We start from the raw sequence: 22,755 nt of genomic DNA on the forward strand, positions 1-22,755 counted from the left end.
CCTGCCATAGTATACGTTAATGTTACACTAATAGATTTACAAAGAAGTGAGACAAAGCTGTTTGATGGTGAAATAAAATAAAATCATATATTTATATATATAAGGATATCTAATTTATAAATATAATTATAACACAATTAGAAAATTTATGTTAAACATACTTTACGTGTCTCAAACGGTCGATTAAAATTTTTGTGTTAATTTAATACAAAATGAATATGTTAGAAGGTAATACAAATATTATATAAAAAATTAACACGAAAAACACTGACACAAGTTGTAGTTAAGCCATCATATTTCTTCAAAATTAATATTTATAATATGTTAAATTAATATATTTTAATAAATTTAATATTTTTTTTTATAATGTATTAATTATCACATTTTGTTCATTTATCGTAGAATTTTATTTTTATATTATGTTGACTTATTCATAAGTTGTGTTATTGTAACACTAAGAAATCAATGTAAAATTCAAAGTATTTAAATAATATATTCTCATTATGTTAAATTAACTCAAACATACTAAAAATTCGGTATAAAATTTTAACAAGAACTTCAATGAACCGTTTCTAACACAAATACAAAATGTTTTTTATTACTGCGAAGGAAATTATGTAAATAATAAGAATTATTATTATTCTTTATGGTTGAATTAATATATTTTACATCTGTATTTATAAAAAAAATTAATTATGTATTTAAAGTATAACGAAAACTAGACATGTTCTAATACATTCCAATGAAGCGGCAAAGAATATAATTTCATTATTATTGTGGTACGACATTACATTGTTACAAAATGATTTCCGCAAGTTTTGTAAATGTACAATGTAAATAAGTAAATTTTTAAGTAGCAAATAGACAAATGAATTTTTATTATCATATATTTACTGGTATTTCTTTCGATTTTTATTTATATCTATACTTCCAATGGGATAAATCTTTTTTTGTTCAGGATTAACGTCGGTAATACAAAATCAGAAAGTTTCATCTTGCATCTTTTTCACTGCCTCGCAAAATCAGCAATCTTGTGGTCGACGAGCTCGATCTGATACTCAGATTTCAATCTTCTTCCATCGTTGATTGATCAATATACAGATTCTGAGACGTGTGACTGAATCTGAATCGTAATTCAAGCGATGTGGTAAACAATAAGTAATAGATAAGTAAGAATGAATCGTAAAATGTTTCATTCTTTTGTATTTTATGCAGTGTCAATGTTTATGATAAAAATAAAATAATAAGAGATGTTACACTACAACATATCTGTAATGAGAACTGCAGTTTCTATAATTCTTTATCGCGTTTGAGTAATAATATCATCAGCCAAGGGAGGCAGGGAAGCCGTGGCCTCTCTAAATCTTAAAGAACAAAAATAATTAAAACCGCTTAAACAAGCTATGTTTAATGAGTATTCACAAAAAATTAATTTTGGAAAGGAAGAAAGAATTAAAGGTGAAAGTTATAGAAAGATTTTCTGAGAATCAAAGACGGCTAATATTGTAAATTTAAGTCTTTTCAATTCAAAGAATCAGTTTACAATTTTAAAAGAAAAATAAAGTAAATTAGTAAAGTAAATATGTGTAATTTTGTGATTTATCTATTAGTAATTAATTAAAAATAATAATATGAAAAAAGTCTAATAATCTTCATCTACCTTCCTTCTTCTCCTGGATTCAAAGATTTCAATTTCAATTTGCTCCTCCCCCCCCCACCCCCCAAACAAAATCCTGGCTACGCTCATGAAAATTATACAAATTTTTCATTCACTAAAGAGTTTCGTAAAAACTAAAATGTAATTGTAAAAGAATTATGTAGCTTTATAATGTAACGTAAATTTCGGTCTTTAAAAATGTAGCATTTTGTAATATACAACGATATTATAATTTCAAATCCTAAAACAATACAAACAAATAAGAAAAAGCTATTGTAAAATGCAGGGTATATACTTACATTGAAATATACTTACGCTATAAGAAATTGTCAAGTTGATAACATGATAATCATAAATCTGTTTTTGTAATCACGTAGAAAAGATCTTAATTTTCTAGGATTGGATTCGGAAGGTTACAGGTATTATAAATTTATTTATGACAATAATGTTCAATATATATTACTGACAATCGAATTTTGTCGCATCATAAGAGTATTAACGTTTCGTAACTTACTATTCGTATTACTTATTCTAAAGGTGTCAATAAAAATAGTGGCTGATGAAAACTATCGTTTTATTAACAATGTTATCGTAAGCGTTATAAATATGCATAGTGTTGTCGTTTTGATTGGTTCTGGAGATCATCTTTCCGAAAATTATCGGCAGTATATTTTAGCGAGAGACTCGTTACGTTTTTCAATTGAACGCCACGACGGATTCGCATTGAATAAATTCGCAATTATTACATGTTGTATATATGTATACGCAGTTCTCCTAAATATATCTCATATTCGTAATAAATGAGACTGATAGAAGTAGAGCTACAGTTTTGCGTTTGATTTCGTGCCACTTTGCGTCGTTCCCTTAGTCCGCTTTTACTCTCTACCTCGTACATATATTTTTCTCGTGTATATCAATATAAAATAAACATAGGAAAATCTTCAGTTGTTCGGCTTGAACGTCGTGTATTGCGGTGGCTTCTCGCTCTTGTAATGGGGCTTCAATGTCGCTAAACGATCGGGTTTGAGAAACAGCTGCTCCCCCTGCACAATTTCCATCTTAGGATCTTAACCCTCGGTAGCTCGCAAATTTCCATTCGAATTAGCCTGCTGCTGCTCATCGAACAACTCAAATCTTGAATATTTATTACTGATCTCAGCTACTTGTCTTTCATGAAGAAACTAGGAATTTACTTTTGAATCGTCTTAAATTCATGGTCTCTCTTTAAAAAGTGAAGATTATATCTACGGAAAGTTTTGTGTGCAATAATAATTCATAAATTATACTCGTACATAATAATTATAAATAATGCGCACGTATAATTTTAATTTCTAAAAAATACGAATTTTTGAATAGCATAAAAATAAATTCTCTCGATCGATTTATTGAAATAGAACGCAAAAAATGCGTAGCGTTCACGTAATACGTAGATTAACGCGCGAATTAGTTTTTTACATAAATCCTCTTAAAAAATAACGAAATATTTATATATGAATTATTTCGAATGTAGTTCGACATACGGAGTTGCAGAAGACTAATGCGAACTTAATACGAATGCATACGCGTATAGTGCACGAACGGGGGCACGAATTGCTATCATAATGTTCTACGGGTTATTACTTGGCAGTCGGGGATAGAAACTAGCATAGGTGCAATCTGTGCAATTCTAGGCGCGTCCGAAACGTGGCACGCGAGGACGTAAAGTTGCAGGGTTGTTCTACACCCATGACAGCACAGGTGCCAAATAATCCAGGCTACAGTTAGGTAGCAGATTCAATATGGCAGGCAAAATCGAGACTAAGGAAGTAAGATACGTGTGTATGTGTATGTATAATAACGTGAAAAGAAACGTAGACTGTACATAAGTATAACTGATCATTTATCTTATAAATGTACGTTATAAGAGATATGTGATGACGAATGAGAGAGATTGTTGCGATGAAATAAATGAACGAATAGACGAATAATTTCATACACGACGCGTTAATATGCATATCGCATAATAATTTATATTTTTTCATTAAATAATAAATTAAAAATAGAGTGAAAATAATATTAAAAAATTGAAAAAAAATTTCGATTGTAATCATTATAGTCGGGATTGGGATATATATATGGGTGTGATGATAAATGGTACCAATATGTATGATCACTTTTTAATGATGACAACTTTATACACGAAAGGGAACTCGGCACAACTCCTCGAAACTATCTCGTACGCCATACAGTGAAGTCCCATATTGTTAATCCAATTACAAAGTCGATGGTGTTCGCCTTCAGACTTAATTAATGTCGATGATAACAGGAGATATAATATTAGCTAATCTTAATAGGATGATAACGGTAAACAATACGGTGCGTCGTACTTGAGTTAGATGAAAGTAATCGATGGGAAAGTTTCTCTGTACATAATCTCGTGAGGTGCAGGGTACATAGAAAATGCAATTCCGACATGCTCACTCGTTGGTCGACACGTCCTGAAACGATCTATACAGCTTGGTTCCCATTTTTCTGAGAGTCTCATTGTTGAACCGATAAATTATTCGTATATGGCTACTATACAACTGTGAATCGAATCATTGTCGGTTGTCGGCTTTGTTCAAACTACCCTTTGCAACAGCGACGTAGAAGCGCATCGTCGTAATTATCGCAAACGTACGTGGGCGATTACACATCGCTGTTAACGTTGAAACTTTCATTAATTGGACGTCGATTCGTATGTTAGATCGTGATCTAAACAGGTATACGTATGTATATGCGTATGTACATATGCACTTAGTGTTCAATAGATATAGCAACATATCGTTATTAAATCGTAATGAGCATAGTTTCGATTACTAATTAGTATCTATGATACAAACACTCTTCAAATATGGTCTTCGACGGTTCGTTTACAATGCTTATCAGCGTTTCAAGCATACGATGTCAACGATCGGATAAAAGAAGGGGAAAAAAGAAAGAATTTATCTGCATTATTGATATTTGCTAATCGCGCCTACAATTTTTAGTGGCAGTGTGGAATAATGTATAGCACAGTAACGAGTTTCGCGTAACAATTAATTATTTCGTTCACAATGGCTGCGTTCAGCAGAAAAAGCAGCTTTCTCTGCTGAACGCAGCCAATGCTTATCGTCGTTTCAAGCATACGACGTCAACGGTCGGACGAAAAAAAAAAGGGGGAAAAAGAAAGAATTACGTCCGTAATATTGATATTTGCTAATCGCGCCTACAATTTTTAGTGGCAGTGTGGGGTAATGTATGGCTGTAACGAGTTTCGCGCAACAATGATTAAATTACAGCTATTCTCTTATAAGTTTCCGAAACGATTGGATGATCTCGGTGCGCGGATCGGTCGTTCGTCATTAAGAGCTGCGAGCGTAAATTCGGCGATCTCGGTCGAGTTCAGTCTTACGTTCTTGAATCCCGCAGGACGCGCGGCTGCAGGGAATATACTCCTTTCTGGATGCAAGTGAAATCAGAACAGAACGAGGTGAGCTATCCCCGCGAGAAACGAGCCGAGACTCTCGGCAAGAGAATTGATAGGAATTCAGTTTACGATTAAGTGTTTCAATTTCATTCGTAATGAATTCCACTCAATTCACCTTAATCCGGTTTACTTTTTACAAGGATGAGACGCGACTCAGACGGAATCGTGCGCGTACAACCGGCCAGTAGAGGCGGCGTTATCGTCGACACGCTCTACTTATGTACACATCTATCTAAATTAAATTACAAACAAGGACACAGCGGTAATTGGTGGAGGGACACCCGGGAACTAGATGCAACCAAATGCATGCGTAATGCACCCTACCGAGCGCATAAATCACTCAAGCGACTATCGCGATCGGAGAACATGATACGTTCGATACTTGCGCGAGCAGAGCGTCGTGTCGCCGCATAAGTATTGTAATTTAACGTTGGATCGTCTAAAAACTTCTTGCGCGAGTCGCTAATGGATGGTGTCGTCTCCCGTATAATCGTATATAGTTATATTATTATATAACGATCGTAACATCATAATAAACTTTAACGCGTGAAAAAGAACGCGAGCGAGGATGACGTACGCGTTAATTACTTTCATTGGTGTAAGGAATCAACAAATTTTTGGACGACCCAGTAGAGTGTATTGGGTACATTAAAACGTAACGTGTATCTATATTTATACATCTCCACGTTGGTCGTGTGTATGTGTGAGTGTGTGTATGTGTGAGTGTGTATTTGTGTGTGTGTGTGTTTGTGTGTATCGGGAACACAAATACAATATTTTATTTATATATAAAACCCTCGAGATCTTTCCGGGAGAAAAGGTGGAAAGTTTGCGCTCCTCGTTCCTTGCCTTTTTTAATCCGATTTAGTGTGTCCCGTTCCTCGTCTTGTAGAAGGAATTTTTCCTGCGCCAAGATTGCTCGCTCATTGATTCAATTAATGGATATATATACGGACGTGCGGGGCGCGTCAACATTAAAAAAAAAAAAAAAAAGTTGTAATCTCTAATATTTTTCTTTCTTGTATGTTTTTTTACTTGACGAGCCCCCGAAAGCGAATGATAAAAAAAATAATCAATAAATGCGGTAATCACCGAAATACAATTCGATAGATTAAGGATAAGCATTAATATCGACTCATTAATACGAATTAAATCGCTACGCTAATCTAGACGGTTCACTTTGCAATCAGGTCAAATTGCATGCACTTGCAGTTTTGCCTTCGCGAATGCATCGATTAAATTTAAACGCGCGTGCTTCGGTCAGGTAACTACTCTCAAACGAGTGCAATAAGCAAGCGATTGAAAAAGAATCTTGTTTAAAGCAGAATAACTGATACTCTATAATGTGCTGATTGGTGATGCAGTAAAATTGAATAGGAGAATATAAACTGTTTGTGATAGATGTTGATATGCTCTACGTTAATAAAAACAGTAGAATTTTGCATAAAGAGGAATATATAAATATTAATGTCAGAGAAACACTTAAAAGTCTGCATTTTTTTATTACGCAAAACTTTTTTATTACTCAAATTTAGTAAGAGATCAATATAGCTGTGATACAAAAATCATCTTTCAATGAGGAGAGATTTTATCTTTCAGTAAAAGTTTTAACCTACGTTCAATGAAATTTATGCGCTTGATATTCAAAATTCAAGATTCTTACTTTCATTATAACTGCACTTTTTAATGTAACCATATAACAAAATAGTATTTTGTAGAAAACGTTATAATACAATATAATTTATACACCGTATTATAATGTAATATATTTACATATTATTAAAAAGTTAACATAGTAACGAGAAATTTATCGTGCAAAACAATCTATAACTGCAACACCTAATCACTAACTTCGAACGTGTTTGAAGGAATTATACGTTGTGTTATATGTTAATTATACGTTAAAAATGATACAAACTTTACGCGATTAAAGGTGCCTCTGCTCAATTCGCAAATCGCAAAACGTAGTTTGCAAATGTTGATGCAGAACGATGATTATCGCACGCAAGTTACACGCAAATGAAAACCAACTACACGCAATGAAAAAACAAATGCAAATTTTCATTCTGCGTTTGTGTTTGCAAATTACGTCTTGCGATTTGTAAATTATGTAGAGACAACGGTACGTGACAAATAATAAATGAAAAACGAGAGGAAGAAAAAAGAGAAAACGGGAAGAGGGAAAGAAAGAAAAAAATAGCACGCCAGGTTTTAGCTATGCAGCTGTGCGAGAATATATAATTTGTATTCTTTTTTTCTATTTTATTTCCAACTTAACTGACCTGCAACGTATATTGTCCGTGAGGCTGCCCATGATGATGATGCCTCTGATAATGTTGCTGTTGGTGTTGCGGGTCGTGCTGATAACACTCTTGCTGGTATTGCTGCGACGGGACGGGCTTCAGAACATGATTGGCTCGTTTCTCCGGGACAAATTGCTGACTCGTACGATCCATCGTATCCACTGCCAAGCGTGGATCCTCTATCATAGCGTTGGAAGCCTTTGTGCTGTATGGAAATGGTAGATATCATCCCGGTTTCGTTTCATTATAGATGCTTTGTGTATATACCCTATGCAATACGCAAAGCAATGCCTTTCGGATAATCCCTTTAAAGGGTTCCTTAGCCTATTCAGCTTGAATTAAATTGTAAGAACCTACGTAATAGCTAAGGCGATTAGATAATTTATTCATTTTGTCATAGTGTACAAAGTATTCTTTAAAAAAAAGGCTTTACTTTGAGAACAATCTTATAAATATTCTTCCTTTTTCTTAAGTTGTGGGTATTAATAATTTTATTCATTATGTTTTATAAATAATAGCGAATTTGATTGGACGCAGTAATGCGTAGTAGTGCATATTAAAATCGTTGTATACTGATTTAATCTGAGTGTAAAGCTAAAATGTAAATATTTTGAATTATAAAATATATACCTTACCTAATAGCACGATAAAGTGTATTGGGTATTTCATGGTTTAATCAATGTTTAACCAATGTTTAACGGTTTCCATGTTTATAATAAATATGTTTATGTCAATTAACAATTTGTGTATAACGGCTTTAATACACACCAGTACGCATTGAATGCATATAATCGAATTCGCTATAAGTAAGTTATATCTATTAATTATCTTTTTGTTTTTTGTTTTTAAATCACTCATTCATATTCATGCATATTCAAATTCATAAATAGTACTATTGTACGTTTTGGTCAAATGTACACAATATTGGAGCATCGCTCCCACGACGCTTATATAGAAGAAAGGCTTTGCCTTGAAAACAAGGTGATCTTATAAATATTCTTCCTTTATCTTGGATGTTATTTAATAGATTTATACGTTTTGACAAATAAATAATATTTAATTATCTTTTTGCTTATTATTTTCTTATAAATCGAGCATTATTTATTTATCCAGAATGTTATACGAGACATGTAAGATTTAAAAAATGTATCTTTCTTTCTGAAATAGAAATCCCGTATTCCTGCGTATGCAAATTCGTAGATATTCTAACATGGTTCTGGTCAAATGTACATACACAATATTGGAGCATCGCGCGTGATCCACGGCGCCGTCTACTCGCCTATAAATCATCGCGCAATGTAATATCGTGTGCTTACCAATGCACTTGCTGCAATGCCGGTACTGTGTTTCTGGCTACGCAGCATCTATCCGAACGTAGGAAACAAACGAATCCCATTATCAGTACCGAGAGCACCGTGAATCCGGCCACCGCGCCGATAACAAGCGGGATCTGAGGACAAAGAAAGAATATTCTATATACGTGCATCGCCAAAACATTTCTCACAAACATTGATGTAGATTTCGATGTAGTTTTTTCGCGTTTATTCGCATACGTCGATTATATAGAAATATAAAATTTGACAACTTGTTTCATAAATTGTACATTCACTTCAACTAGAATAGACAAAGAACTCGACAAAGAATTTTTCTTGACGTGTGAATACTTTTCCTGGTTTGTCTACGAAAAGAGCTTACGTTTTAGATGACGTTAGAAGTCTTGGAAAGAATAGTACGTAAAACGTTATGTCTGCAACGTTTACCTGGCCGGGCTCATCGACTTTCAACATGAGTGCTCGTCTGTCACTGCCACGATCGTTCTCCACGATAACATGATACAGCCTTTGATCCTCTTTCACTGTACTTGTCAACTCTAAGATCGCTATATAACAATCTTCTGAAGCCAACGGCTCCAGATCAAGCGCGCGATAGCGCGGTTCCAGAACCTCACCTGTCAATAAGAACAACTCCATGCATATCTCAATAATATTATGTATTTATCCTTCATTTCCATTTCTACGAATAACTGAAAGAAAATTTCGCAAAATAATGAACATAATACGCATCCTATATAATACTGGAAAGTAAGAGAAAATGAGTGCAAATTGTAACAATCAGATCGACGAAGCTACTATTAAAAAGCTAACTAATTGTAAGAAAAATAATAAATTAATATTAATAAACATAAAAATAAATCTATAAACATGTATGAGGGATAAAAGTTTCAAAATATTTTACAGAATTTTCGGAAGTGTAAACACGTTAAGAGGGACTAATTAATCGGTATCTCGGATAATAATAAGTGCAAAAAATTCACGGTATCCGGCGTGAGAGAGCATCGATTTGGGCCTCGCGGAAATTGGACGGATGTCTCAAGACCGAAGCGATCTCGTAGCTCGGGTTACGAGCGAGTGATCAATTAACCAAGGGGTAATTGCGAATAGCGGTGGGATCGTCAATAAGGTACCCGGCGTGGAGTGCCAATTATGTCGGGAAGCATTGAAAAAATTGTGTACGAAAGAGCAACCCCGAGAGCAGTAAAGCTGGCGTACTCTTTCCGCTGATTCAACGAAGGTGAAGGGAAGTTTAACGGGGCTCTAGTTTCACCGAATAAAAAAGAAGAAGAAGGCAAAAGCGAAGGGAGCGTTAATAACTACGGCCGTTTGTGCTACTCGTTTGTAGTATTCGAAACAAAAACCAAAGTAAAGTTTGCACATTAATGGTTCGTTGAGCGAGGTGACGGACGTTTCGTTTCACGGGAAACGCATAACGAAGAGGCAGACGCGTAACGAAGGAGGACTTGTTGGAAAAAGTTGGTGGTCGAGGCGAAAGTCAAAGTGGAATAAAGTAAAGTCGAGTCAGCCCGACGTCTGCCGTAACAATTTTAGTACGCGAACAATGTGCTTCGAAAGTGGTATCTCTTTCGTACACACATTGCCCATGTTTCTCGTGTTTACTGACACGTTTACAAGGATAAAGAGCATAGATGCAGCTATCATTTGCGGGTAACTCGAGCGGTGAGCGATCTAGAACGCCATTGTATTGCGAAGAGTAATACAAAGCGACCGAGAGATCAATGTTCCTTTAAACTCTAATAGAAAGTTTCCGCGAGTTGAACTAGTTCTTTTAACTCTTTCTCTTCTAAACGACGTTCTTTGTCATTTACTAATATCGCAAACGCGTCTATCGCTTTATAATAATCTTTAATAATCTTCTTTATTTTATGTCTCGATAAAGATCAAATAATTTTTTCGATAAATAATTTTATTTACACGAAAAGAACGATTTTGCTGAAGTATATAAAAATTCAGTCAAATACAGACCTGAAAATAATTTTATTACACCATTAAAATAATTACGTAGGAATTTCAAACATGATGAGTAATATCGCAAAAAGTTTTGACATTCTAGCAACAAGTTTGAGCATTCTACATAATTATTCTTATAGTCTAACAAAATTATTTTCAAACCCATATGTAGTTAAATTTTTAATTACTTCAGCAAAACCGACTTTTCTGTGTATATATTAATAGATTCGATATAATTTGTGACAATCTTTTATGTATTCTAATAAGTTTTTAGCGATGATTTTAATTTGTATACTTTCAAAATCTTTTTATACACGGAAAAAGAAAGATTTTGGTAAAGTATCTAAAAATTTAGCTAGATTCAAATCTCAAAATAATTTACTGTACTATCAAATTAATTATATAAAATGCTCAAACTGATTGCTAAAACTTTTTATAGCGTTGCTTATCATGTGTGAGATTTCCACACATAATTATTCTGATGGTCCATCAAAACTATTTCAATATCTACTTATCTAGATATATAACTATCTATCTAAACTTTTAGATACTTCAACAAAATCGTTCTTTCCGTGTATCCTTTACAACATATTTTAAATTACAGAAAATTGTTATATCAGACGACTCTGACGATGTCGAAATAAGAAGAAAGTAGTAAGTTCAATTAACCAGATTACATATATTCTTCTGTTCGTACAAAAATATCTTAAGAAAAAGAATTTTAGCTGTACTATCCGCTCTTATCGTTACCTCTGTTATTTACCCCATGATGCGAAACTTATAACAGAACACGTACGTGCACGTAAGGAGGCAAAAGGCCAAAGTAAAGACGAAATCGAATACTTCTTGTGATAGTTTGAGGCAAGCAGTCTCTAACCGGCGTGCAGTCTGGTGCTGCCCCATTCCCAGGCTACGAGCCGCGGCTTCGGGTCGGAGCACAGTCTGATCTCTAATCTGGCTGGGTTACCCTCCGTCGTTACGACGACAAACTTCTCTGTGATGGTCGGCTTCACCACCTGCGACACATGTTTAACGTCCTTTGAATGGAAAGTTCGTTGCTGAGACCTCCCTTCTCCTCTTTCGCGGTCATCAAACGGCGAACGTGAATGTCGCGAGTTACTTTCTATTCGGACTATCTCACGGTGGTGCACGATTACTGTCGTTCTGTGGGTAAAACTTCGTAGAGAGCAGCTTTAAATCAAAACTAATCGAATATGATACGAATTATTAGATAATTAAATATATTTAAAAAATACACTCTATAATAATATACTCTATAAATAATCGATATTTAGACGAATACAGCGATTCATCAAAAGTGCGGAAATACATGCAGCGAAAATCGAAACATTGTAGATAGACTGTGGCAATTATTTTTTTTTTTTTTTCGTTAACATACCGGAATCTGTGAAAGAGATATTATCAAGAAATATGATAGATGATTCAATAAAAAAAAAAGGCTCAATTTAGATATGAATGATACGTGACTAAGCATCAAAAATACGAAACTGAATGATATGTGTTTCATGAACAAAAACTGTAAATCATTTTCGGTCGTGAAAGAAACTTATGATTTATGATGCGTACATTATAACTCAATTCATTGTCATCCTATGTGCATCGCGAGATAAAAACATTATCATACGGATACATTTTTCACATTATGATACATTGAGATAATTCATACTCATTTCTACAGACTATCGCAGTTTCAAAACCACATCTCATGTATCGTTGAAATGTATACGTGCAAATGTAATTCATCATTTTTACGATATTTGTATCGGCAACGCTTGTCACGTTTTCGTACATATTGCAATCATAATTAAAATATTGATTTGATTACATGGTATCGACATTTCAACTGATTTCCAGGCAGCATGTCTATGAAATAAATCGTATAATAAAATTTTTCCAATTGCTCCTTTCGCGTGATATTCGACTCCCGAGACGAACGTGTAATATAAAATAGCTGTGTGCGTACGCAACGTCAAAATCAATTTGAATGAGATATTAATAGCGCTGTCGAATTTTAACAGATGAAATGGTTTCATATTAAATGAAACGGAAATCAAACCTTTGTGCAGCCAGTAACCTGCATTAAGTTGCGTGCATTTTGCCAGGCAAATTCAATAAAAAAAGTCCCGCGATATATTAAAATTGAGTTTTTTTCGTTAACAGCCAGATAATTAGCTATTGAATTCAGTCATTGATCAGAATCAAATTACGAAGGTTTGTAATATCATGGTAATTGGAATATAATTTAATCTCTGTTGTATGCAGTTCTAGTTATGTTGTGTTTACAAATTTTACTTGCAATATGCGCTTCTGAATATACATATAACTAAATATGTATATATATATATATAACATGTGTGCATAAAATACCGAATACGAAATATACAATAAGAATTGAGTAACATCAGACAATTTCTTTGATAAATCAAATACAATTGAAATTTGTTTGAAAATTCGTTCTAACACGTACGCGTATTTATTCTGGATTGTTATGTACAAAAGCATTGAAGTGACCTTTCCAATTAATTGCAGCTATGGTTATTTTTATGTGAACAAAACAAAAACATATATGTACCTATATGATATTGAGGCGCTCTTTTGAAAGAAACAACGCGGTTCGTTACAAATAACGAAGATATTGATTTTTTGTATTATTTACTCTGTATAATAAAACTCGATGATGCAATGTACACGCATTGTGATTAGTGATTGAAAAAGTGAATGAAGGATATTGTCATTAAAAATGCATTTTAAGTTGAATGCGGATATATTGAATATATCGCGATATATATATCTTAATAACAAAATTTATTGGCGTAATATTGACTAAATATATTTCTAATTGATGTTAATATTTAACCAATATCTAGCTAATAAATTATGCTAGTCGAGTATATGATAAAAATAATTTTTAAATATATTGTTTTATCACAATTATTAGAGCAATATATTATTTACTTTGCAATAAATGGATAAATAAATAATACGTGTTATAAGATCTGCACAAGAGTTAACTTTTCACTACAATGAAAAATAATTTACTTAACAATAATGTACAAGGTTGTAAGTTTTAATTTGCTTGTCAAGTTGTGTTCGTTTCATTAAACATTAAATCATTCTGCAACCTCCTTTTTTTTGCGCGAATTTATCCACGTTGGCGCATACAACGATCTCAGCTCATCCTTGGTATATCGTATTTTCCACGAAATAATGAAGCAGAACGAGGTTGATGCACTGGAGCAACATTTCTTCTTCGTTACAAACTACATTTTCCATTCATTTTTTTTCCATCCGATATTACATCCGGGTAGTCGAAGTTGAACGACGGACTTTAGGCAAAGTATTCACGAGGATATTCCGTTACCGCGTTCGCGAAAGATATTCAATGATCCCTGGATCCCGTAAAGTAATGAAGCGATATTTTTTCGCGACGCGTCCGCCGGAAACGCTATTCGTCAACGTCGGATCCCCCTGGTAATTCTGATTTGCAGCGAAACTTTTTCAACGTTCCGCCGCGACGATGCGTCGTCTTACCCGTGGAGCGCCGACCACTTGCAGGGACACAGGGTCGCTTTTAACTTCCCTGACGTTGCCATTGATCTTGTTGGAGGCGAGACATATGTATTGACCCTGTTGCTCATACGTCACGTTCGTCAGGATCAATCGCTGCCCCGTTCCGCATTCCAACGGCATGCGGCCGTCCGTGAATATCTGTGCCCATCTGCACACGCATCACCGCACATCGGAAATTTGCAAATTAAAGACACTTCCAAATGCCACCGCGGAAGTATAAGCTAATGAAAAGATATAAAAATAAAAGAAGGAAATTAATAGTTAATAATTTTTGCTCTAAGCTACATATCAGATGTTAGACTCTTGTAAATCGAAGTGTAATCTAAGAAAGCGAATGAAAATTAAATGGAAAATTAAAAATATAATAGCATTTTGTAATAATTAAAAAAAAAACGCTTATCAATTTTGATACGTAATAAAATTTATTCTTAATTTGATGTGATTTTACAATCAGGTAGATCATTTTAAGCTTTTCGAAATATGAAAAATCTCAAAGTTGGAAAAATCAGCCATCAATATGAGTGAATGCAAAAAAAAATCTAAAAGAAGTGAAAATAAAATAATTGATATGGATCACCTGTACTCGGCTGGCGGCATCGCGTCAGCATGACATTCGAAGGATGCACCAGAATATAACAACGCAGTTGTTAATCGATCCGGTCCGACTGCGCTGATCGTCGGTGGATCTATAAAAAATAAATTTATTCTGAAACTATGAATAAAAGTTATTTCGTATAACAGTTTCTATTAATTTTTATTTCATATCTCTTTTAAAATAATTATTACGTGAATATTCACGTATATAGTGATTCGAGATACAGAAGATAAAGACAATTACAGTATATTATTTAGTGAAAATTCTTATATATCAGAAATGATAGCCAGAGGCCACCAAAATTTTGGAATGCATTGAAGTGAACATGACAGATTAAGAATCGCAAAGTGACAGTGGTACACGTACAGTTTACGGACACCTGTACTGAGACCGGACTGCTCTCGCCTTCGATGTTTGACGCCTCACAGAGGTAAACGGCGGCGTGATTTCTGTAAATTGGGGAGAACATGAGGGTTTCTCCGATACTAGCCACTTCTGTCACCCCAGGACTCTTGGTTTTCCTCCAGAGGATCGAAGCTGGCGGATTAGCGTCAGCGAGACATCGGATTTCCAACTGATCGCGGCCCTCCTCGAGCTGGCCAGTTGGGACGCCGACTAATCTCGTCTCCGGCGCGTCTAAATTCATGCGAAATGCTCAGTTAATCACGAGAGCTCTAATCCCTCGTGCCGCACTATAAATATACATATATACATATATATATATTAGTTATTATTTATTGTAATACACATCACCGTTTATGTCATTCAAGTCATTATTCGTCGAATACTGCATCACACAGAATTCAGGGAACAATCTTCATTCATTTAATTATAGAAATAGTACAATACATTGATTAAGACAAAATCTCTTGAAACAAATGTATGTTTTAATTTAAAAAATGATTACTCTTCTATTTTTGTCTATTTCTTATTATTAATTTGGATTGTTTAAAATTTCGCCAATACTTAATATACATGACTTTGAAAATTTTGATTGATTAGAGATGAAGAGACCATATATTTGTATTGTATATAATTATGACTTAATTTTTAATGTTAAATATCTTGAATATTATTTAACAATATTAACTAATGATATGATAATATTACGCGAATCTTTTTTTTGGAAATATGCTCATTATCCATCTTTGGTGGATCCATATAAAAAGCGAGAGATCTACCGTATCGATTTTAACGAGACGGAAATTACGTATAATTATTCTCGGAAGAGCCCTTTCATATTCATGTCACTTAGTAAACAAGAGGAATTTAACGTAAATGCGGTCGGAAAACGGGGGTTCCGTCATTACTATCAGCTTTAATCACACTGAAATCACTGGTCGCGATGTGCGGGAGACCGTGAAAGATAAACATCGGATACAGAAAACAAACGTCCGCAGCATAAAGTTTTCAGATTGAACCACTCATTAATGAGCTCTTAGTCGAAAGCAGAATTCACATTCACAATCAGATGCATTTTTGCTTCGAAATGAGATTCCAACTTTACTTGTCAATATTAAATATTAAATTCCATCCGGTCGTACATGTGAGAACACAACTCATAGAAATAAATACCTTTTATGATCTATAGTAGTTTTTATGAACTATTCGTTGATTGACAGAAAATAAAAAAAATAAAATATGTATATTTCTTACTTCCATATATTATTATTTCTTTTTAAGCCATCTGTTTATCGATTGGCCGGAGAGATAAAAAAACTTGAAATAAAAATTTAAATAAAAACTGAATGTTTCTTACTTTTAAATATTACTTCATTTTTGTTAATGTAATTGTTCGTTTAAAAAAGCATCTGGCAAATTATATCAGATAAAGATACGTCGTCATGCAAGATAGATATTCTGGTTTAAGAAATTAAATTACGTGAACGCGGTCAATCGTGTCATTGTTTCCCCGATGGACCAAGCAAAGTGGAAACACTGCGTTGACTTTGGTTTCACGTATAACTGATGGTACCTGGTGGACACGATGGAAAAAGCGTGTGTCCGGGTCACGCGGTAATTACCTTCTTCGAATAATTAATTAATCACCGTGAGCGATGAATTTCGCGAAATATACTGTGAGCAAGAACATATTGCCGCTGTGCAACTGGTTTTAGTATTAATTTGTATATAATCGAAATAGCATACACACGTTGCGTTATAACAAATCGCCATTTATTATTGTGCTTGTTGTTTGATTCCTTACCAGTAATCGACTAAAGGTGACCCTACACGGTCAATAATACTGCCAGTATTAACGAATACTAACAATATTATTGATTGTGTGTGGTTAACCCTTACTGTACTAATATGGGTAACTTAGTGATTCCTGTTCGTGTAAGTTTCTTTGAGTCTTTCGGTAATTATAAATTATACTACATTTTACTATTTTCCAAAATAAAGAGTCAATATTTATTCTAGAAAATTGAAAGTATGTTGGTGAATTTTTAGAGATTTTTTGAATTATTTTGAAGAGGTGAAAAAACGAAGAGATTCTAGTGACCCTTGATAGTATGGATGAGGCACCAAATTGTATATAGTATACGATAAGAGTTAATATTGATGGATTGACGTAGAATATATTGACGGTGATCTGGATTTTGATTCTTGAGCATCAGTATCGCTTTATTAAAATCCAGTCACAATGCAATAGATGCTATACATAAAACTAAAGTGAAATATATCGTCAATAATATCTAATCGTGTAATTAAAGATACTAAATATATTAATGCATAGTATTACTGATTCAATATTACTGATCAGTATTATTGATCGTATAAGGTCATCTTAAGAGCTTCTCACTTTACGTCTAAAAAATATACATTGAATGATCGTTACTATTGTTCCTGGGATGTTTATAATTTCACATTTTTTCACATTACAAAAGCATTGTTTAAATGCATCGCGTTCACGTGTTTGTATCACGTACAAATTTTTTATATTACGCGACATACATGTAATACAACGAATAATTCTTCGCAAATCGTAATTTCGGCATACTTGATGATGCACGAGCTGTAATTTCGGTTGATTTTGATGGAAAACTAGCACAGTTACGGCATCCTGTTCACTGAGTGATGATGTAATTCATGTTTATTTACTCGATATTTATTTAATTTACGGCCGTATAAACCGGAGGCAATTTTCATCAGCGAGCCGGCTCACTTCTGGTTTCCATATTCATGTAATAGGTCATCGTTGCGGCCATTAAAAATGTTAAACGCTGTTACGTTTAATGAATAACATTATAGCGTATGCAACGAGATGAGCCACAAACGTAAAACCGAGTTAATACACGTCACTTTGAGAGTCAACATGACACATATATAATAATAAAGACATATACATATACATATATATATGTATACATATATATACATACACTATTATTATCGTAGAAAACATAAAAACATATCAATCTTTAAAGCGTCGCGGATTAACTTGGTTTTATGTTTATAGCTTATTTCGTTGCATATGCTATAATGTTATTTATTAACGTTTAACATTAACGTTAAACATACATATGTGTATATGTGTGTACGTATATTGTAATTTTATATTTATCATATATTTCAATAAAATCGCACAATATTGTGTTTCTACAAAAAATGTACTAATTTTAACCTTTTTTTTTAAATTTAAATTACGTTGTTTGTATACTTACTACTAAAATATACATATAATTATAATTTATAGAGGTTGCAATTTCCTAAACATTTACCCATACACGTCGCTTCTATTACCATGACAGAGTGTAATTAACGCATTTCCCTCTATGCGGATTTCCCTTTCAATATAAGATTATATTTGTTCAGCTAAAATGCAATTAATTAATTGATTAATTAAAGTTTTGATATGGAAGATTATCGATAGATGAGTTAATTACGACAATCATTCATAATTGAAATTGAATAGAATATAGAGAGAAATATCTGCACAAGACGAAGGGGACCTTTTGAATGACGGTATGTTGAAAAAACCTTTGTAAATGAAGAAAAATATGTATATTGAAAATGTACGTATATAATGAATTTCTTATAAATTCATATGCTTCACTATCTTCTTTTCGTGTGATCATGTAGATTTAATTTGAATTTAATAAAGCTTATTTAATTTAATTGAATTTAGTAACTTTAGTAAACACGAGTTTGCGTAACTATGCTCATTGCATTTTCATGAAAACAAAGTACGTGAGATGCGAAACGGAAGAAGATTATAGCGCGAATAATGTGAATCAATGTGAATTAAACATAAGACCACGTTTTAAAAACTTAGATTTAAAAAGCACTTAATATCAAATATCGCAAAAAATTATTATATGACAAATTAAAATTGTATATATCTCCCTCAAAATTTTCTATCATAAATCTATAACTAAATTTATAATTAAATATATGATTATCATAAATTTATAATTAAAAATAAGAAAATCTATCATTAAAAATAAGATTAAGATAAAATAAAGTACTTTGTTAATTACTAAGACGTTTTAAAGCAAATTGTTGAAAAGTTGCAACAAGCCTTTTTTTACTAAAAAGTTTTTCTAAAATCTTAATTTAAATTCATTAAAAACCGTGACTGTCAAAATCGACACTGCTATAAAACACATAGATCATCCGAACAAGCAATTTAGCACAAAATGCATTTTTGTTAACGAGACTCATAATTTTTACCGTTCCGCAATTCACTTTTTCGATCGCTTGTGAAATTTATCGAATTGTTCTAGGTGTGAAGGGAAAGAATCGGGAGAAGGAAACATGAAGGATGAAAAAGTCAGCCGGCAAACGCACTGGTGCTTGAATCGAGTCACCATTTTCGTTTAGGCGCGGATAGCCAGCGCAGCTGTTCATTTCACGTAACAGCGATCCCGAAATACGCGCGACAGAGCAGTCGCTGACCCATCCAGAATTTTAGCTGCTCTCTCTTTCTCTTTCTTTCTCCCTATATTATTTTTTATTTCGTACCGATCGTGCTCAATACGTTCTTTTTTTATCCAACTTAGAGCACGTAAAAGTTTCTTTTCTGCATGTTCCGCAAGAAAGAACAGCGTATTTAAGAGCGAATGTATTGAGAAACTACTTTTTGTAAAAACTATAAAACAAAAAAATAATCTCCTTTAATTTAAACATACCTTTTTTTTTTTAATTTAAAATGAAGAATGAAATGTATCGAATTCGCCTACATTTTTCATCTCAAATATGGAAATTTGTAGATTTTATCAATCTTTTTTGCTTTTGTAATTTTTACTATGCCATTAATTTATTTTCGTTGGCTATAATCCAGCAGGCTAAAAGAGAGCACGTCTCATCAAACTACTAATAAAATTAAACGCAGCGTATTATAGAAATCAAACGTTTGTCGAATGTTTATGGAAATGAAAAGTATTCAGATTCAAGTACTCTGCAAAAATTATGCGCGGCATCTGGATCTAGTAATACCTCTGCAGATATTGGCAGGATAATTTTATCGAGGAATTTCTGAAGAGTTTTTCCCTAAAACTCGATTACCCGATGTGTACTCTGCGCATTTTAGCGCGCCGTGCCGAAATATCGATCATTCGAAAAATCTTTTATTCAGTCAGAGGGTCTGATGTTATTTCCATATCCACGCCCGCGTCGTTGTTTGAAGTTTACTCAAGAAACGACCGAGAGTTACGCGCGAGCGAGTAACGCTCGCTCGCAAGCCAGATGCGCGCTGGGACACGCTGCATCATGCTGAATTTACGCATCACGGAATCGTTGCGTGAGAGGATTTTGCGAGGAGCATTTTTCTAACAAATTCTGCACTATGTCAAGTGTAGGTCTTTCTGACCGTTTCTGTTGGAAAGAGAGAAAATATAAGTTATCAAAATACAAGTGCACAATACAAAAACAGATAAAAATTAAAGGTATAATTTGTATTGGAATTAATAATTTCATTCCGTAATTCGGAAAATAAATAAATTACAACGAAAACAGAAAACGTCGATCAAAAATTTTATAATTATAACTTTAAATTTTTTTCAATGCTCTCCCATTTTGTTATTTTTATTCATTTATTTCAATCTTGTATTTTTTTACCATTCTTTTTTTCACAAATGCGGATTGAATGTAATTGGTGTAACCAAATTAATGAAAAATATTTTTAAAAAATAGTATCAATAGAGAATGTAATTAATGTAATCAAATTAATTTGATTATAATGATAAATATTATGAAAACAAAAAATAATATTGATTGTTTTTTGTTTCCGTAATGGATACCAAAGTAATTACATATAAAATGAAGAAGACAAAAAACGCTTTTTTTTTCTGTAAAAGCGCTTGCACTGTTAAGGGCATTATTAATTCAACTATGGTAGTTTAAAAATGACAAACCGAACGATATCGTGGTTACAGAAAGGAAGAACGATGATATAACTATTCCCCGTACGATAGCTTTTAAAAAGTAAAGCCGCGATTCGAATGGGTCAACGAGTGCCCGCTCGGCCATATTTCGGCTAGTCCTTCCTTGGATAAACTTCAAACGGTTCTGCTTTTACGAAATGAAAGCGAATGGATGAGACAAAAACGTTAAAGTTAGGGAATACACGGTGGACAACCTTTGTGACGAATAAAATTCGATAATCCAACACTCAAATATATTTTACTGTAAAATTTTAAACATTATAAAATTTCGAGTATATCAAATTAGAAAATTTTTCTAATGGACACGTATGTCTCTTATCAAATATATATGTAGTGAGAGTTCGTTAAGCAGACAGTACATTTTGCAGCGTAGGATTACTAAATTGTGCAACAAAAATTAATGGAATAATTACGAAAAAGGAGCTTTTTTCGGTTTCACAGCTTCCATTATTAGAATCATATAGGAACTGTTTCAAGCTGGCTCCAAACACGCTAATTGAAATATAGGCGAGTCACTGATCCATTCGCGTCGGTTGTGCTTTCTAAAAATTGCACCGACAAAATGCACCTCTCTCGTTAGCGAGGATAAATCCCTCAGTTCGCGATCGAAGTAACATTGGCACGGAATAAATCGGTGCTCTGAAGCGAACTTTTCAATTTGCACTGAAAAGTCCCGCCTATCTAAATGCACGTAATCAATACAATTGGCGTGCGTACGTACACACAAACACGTGTATCCCGGATAAGCAAATATATGAGCGGATAGATACACAAGATGTCCCCAAGAGGGCCGCGACGGGACTCGAGATCGAATTTGCGGTGGGAATTATAAATTACACGGCCGTGGAGCTCGAAATTGGATCGAGGTGAACGGGAGAAGGGGAAATGATGTTCTTGGAGGTAATATTAGGAATGGTAACTGGCAAATCAATTTTTGACGCCACGTGCATGATCGAAATTGTACACCTCGATGAAGCTCGTCGAATACGTTCAGCAGCCGCAAGCGACCGATGTATTTAAGACCGCAACAACTGTAATAATATTTGATGCGTCGACATTCATAAATCATTATAAATCATTTTAATTCCAGTGATATTATGTAATTTTACGTGCAGCGCTTTTATCATTTATTATAGAAACAAATAAAATTGCTTCTCAAGAATTAACATAAATTGCTATAATATTAATTTAAATGATTCTCTTTATCATAATAGCAGTATTATTTGCTTCAGCATTAACGGTAAATCTAAATATTTGTTGATACGAGTATCACGTATTTATCAGCTTCAATAATTTATTTACAATGGAACTTTACGCAAAAGAGCGAGAACCTTTTAACCTCCGTATATAGCGGTAAAGTATACATGTTCGCCATACTTTTTCAACCACCGAATGAATTCGTGGGGAAAGATGAAACGGATACGAGAACCA

General features: G+C 33.6%; 1 protein-coding gene across 1 annotated transcript in view; it reads right to left on the reverse strand.

The window, feature by feature from the left end:
* Positions 1-2,141: 2,141 nt before the first annotated feature.
* LOC108769587 (muscle M-line assembly protein unc-89) overlaps positions 2,142-22,755 on the reverse strand; it is a 30,259-nt gene continuing 9,645 nt past the window's right edge. The window contains exons 4-11 of the mRNA XM_018520624.1: positions 15,305-15,574; positions 14,921-15,029; positions 14,305-14,491; positions 11,630-11,768; positions 9,208-9,395; positions 8,764-8,897; positions 7,427-7,652; positions 2,142-2,700 (exon numbers count right to left, since the gene is read on the reverse strand). Of these exons, the coding sequence (XP_018376126.1) occupies positions 2,599-2,700; positions 7,427-7,652; positions 8,764-8,897; positions 9,208-9,395; positions 11,630-11,768; positions 14,305-14,491; positions 14,921-15,029; positions 15,305-15,574 (1,355 nt within the window). The 3' untranslated portion in view covers positions 2,142-2,598. The remainder of the gene's footprint in view (positions 2,701-7,426; positions 7,653-8,763; positions 8,898-9,207; positions 9,396-11,629; positions 11,769-14,304; positions 14,492-14,920; positions 15,030-15,304; positions 15,575-22,755) is intronic.

The sequence above is a fragment of the Trachymyrmex cornetzi genome, unplaced genomic scaffold (genome assembly GCF_001594075.2).
Source record: "Trachymyrmex cornetzi isolate Tcor2-1 unplaced genomic scaffold, Tcor1.1 scaffold92, whole genome shotgun sequence".
NCBI classification, from domain to species: Eukaryota; Metazoa; Arthropoda; class Insecta; order Hymenoptera; family Formicidae; genus Trachymyrmex; species Trachymyrmex cornetzi.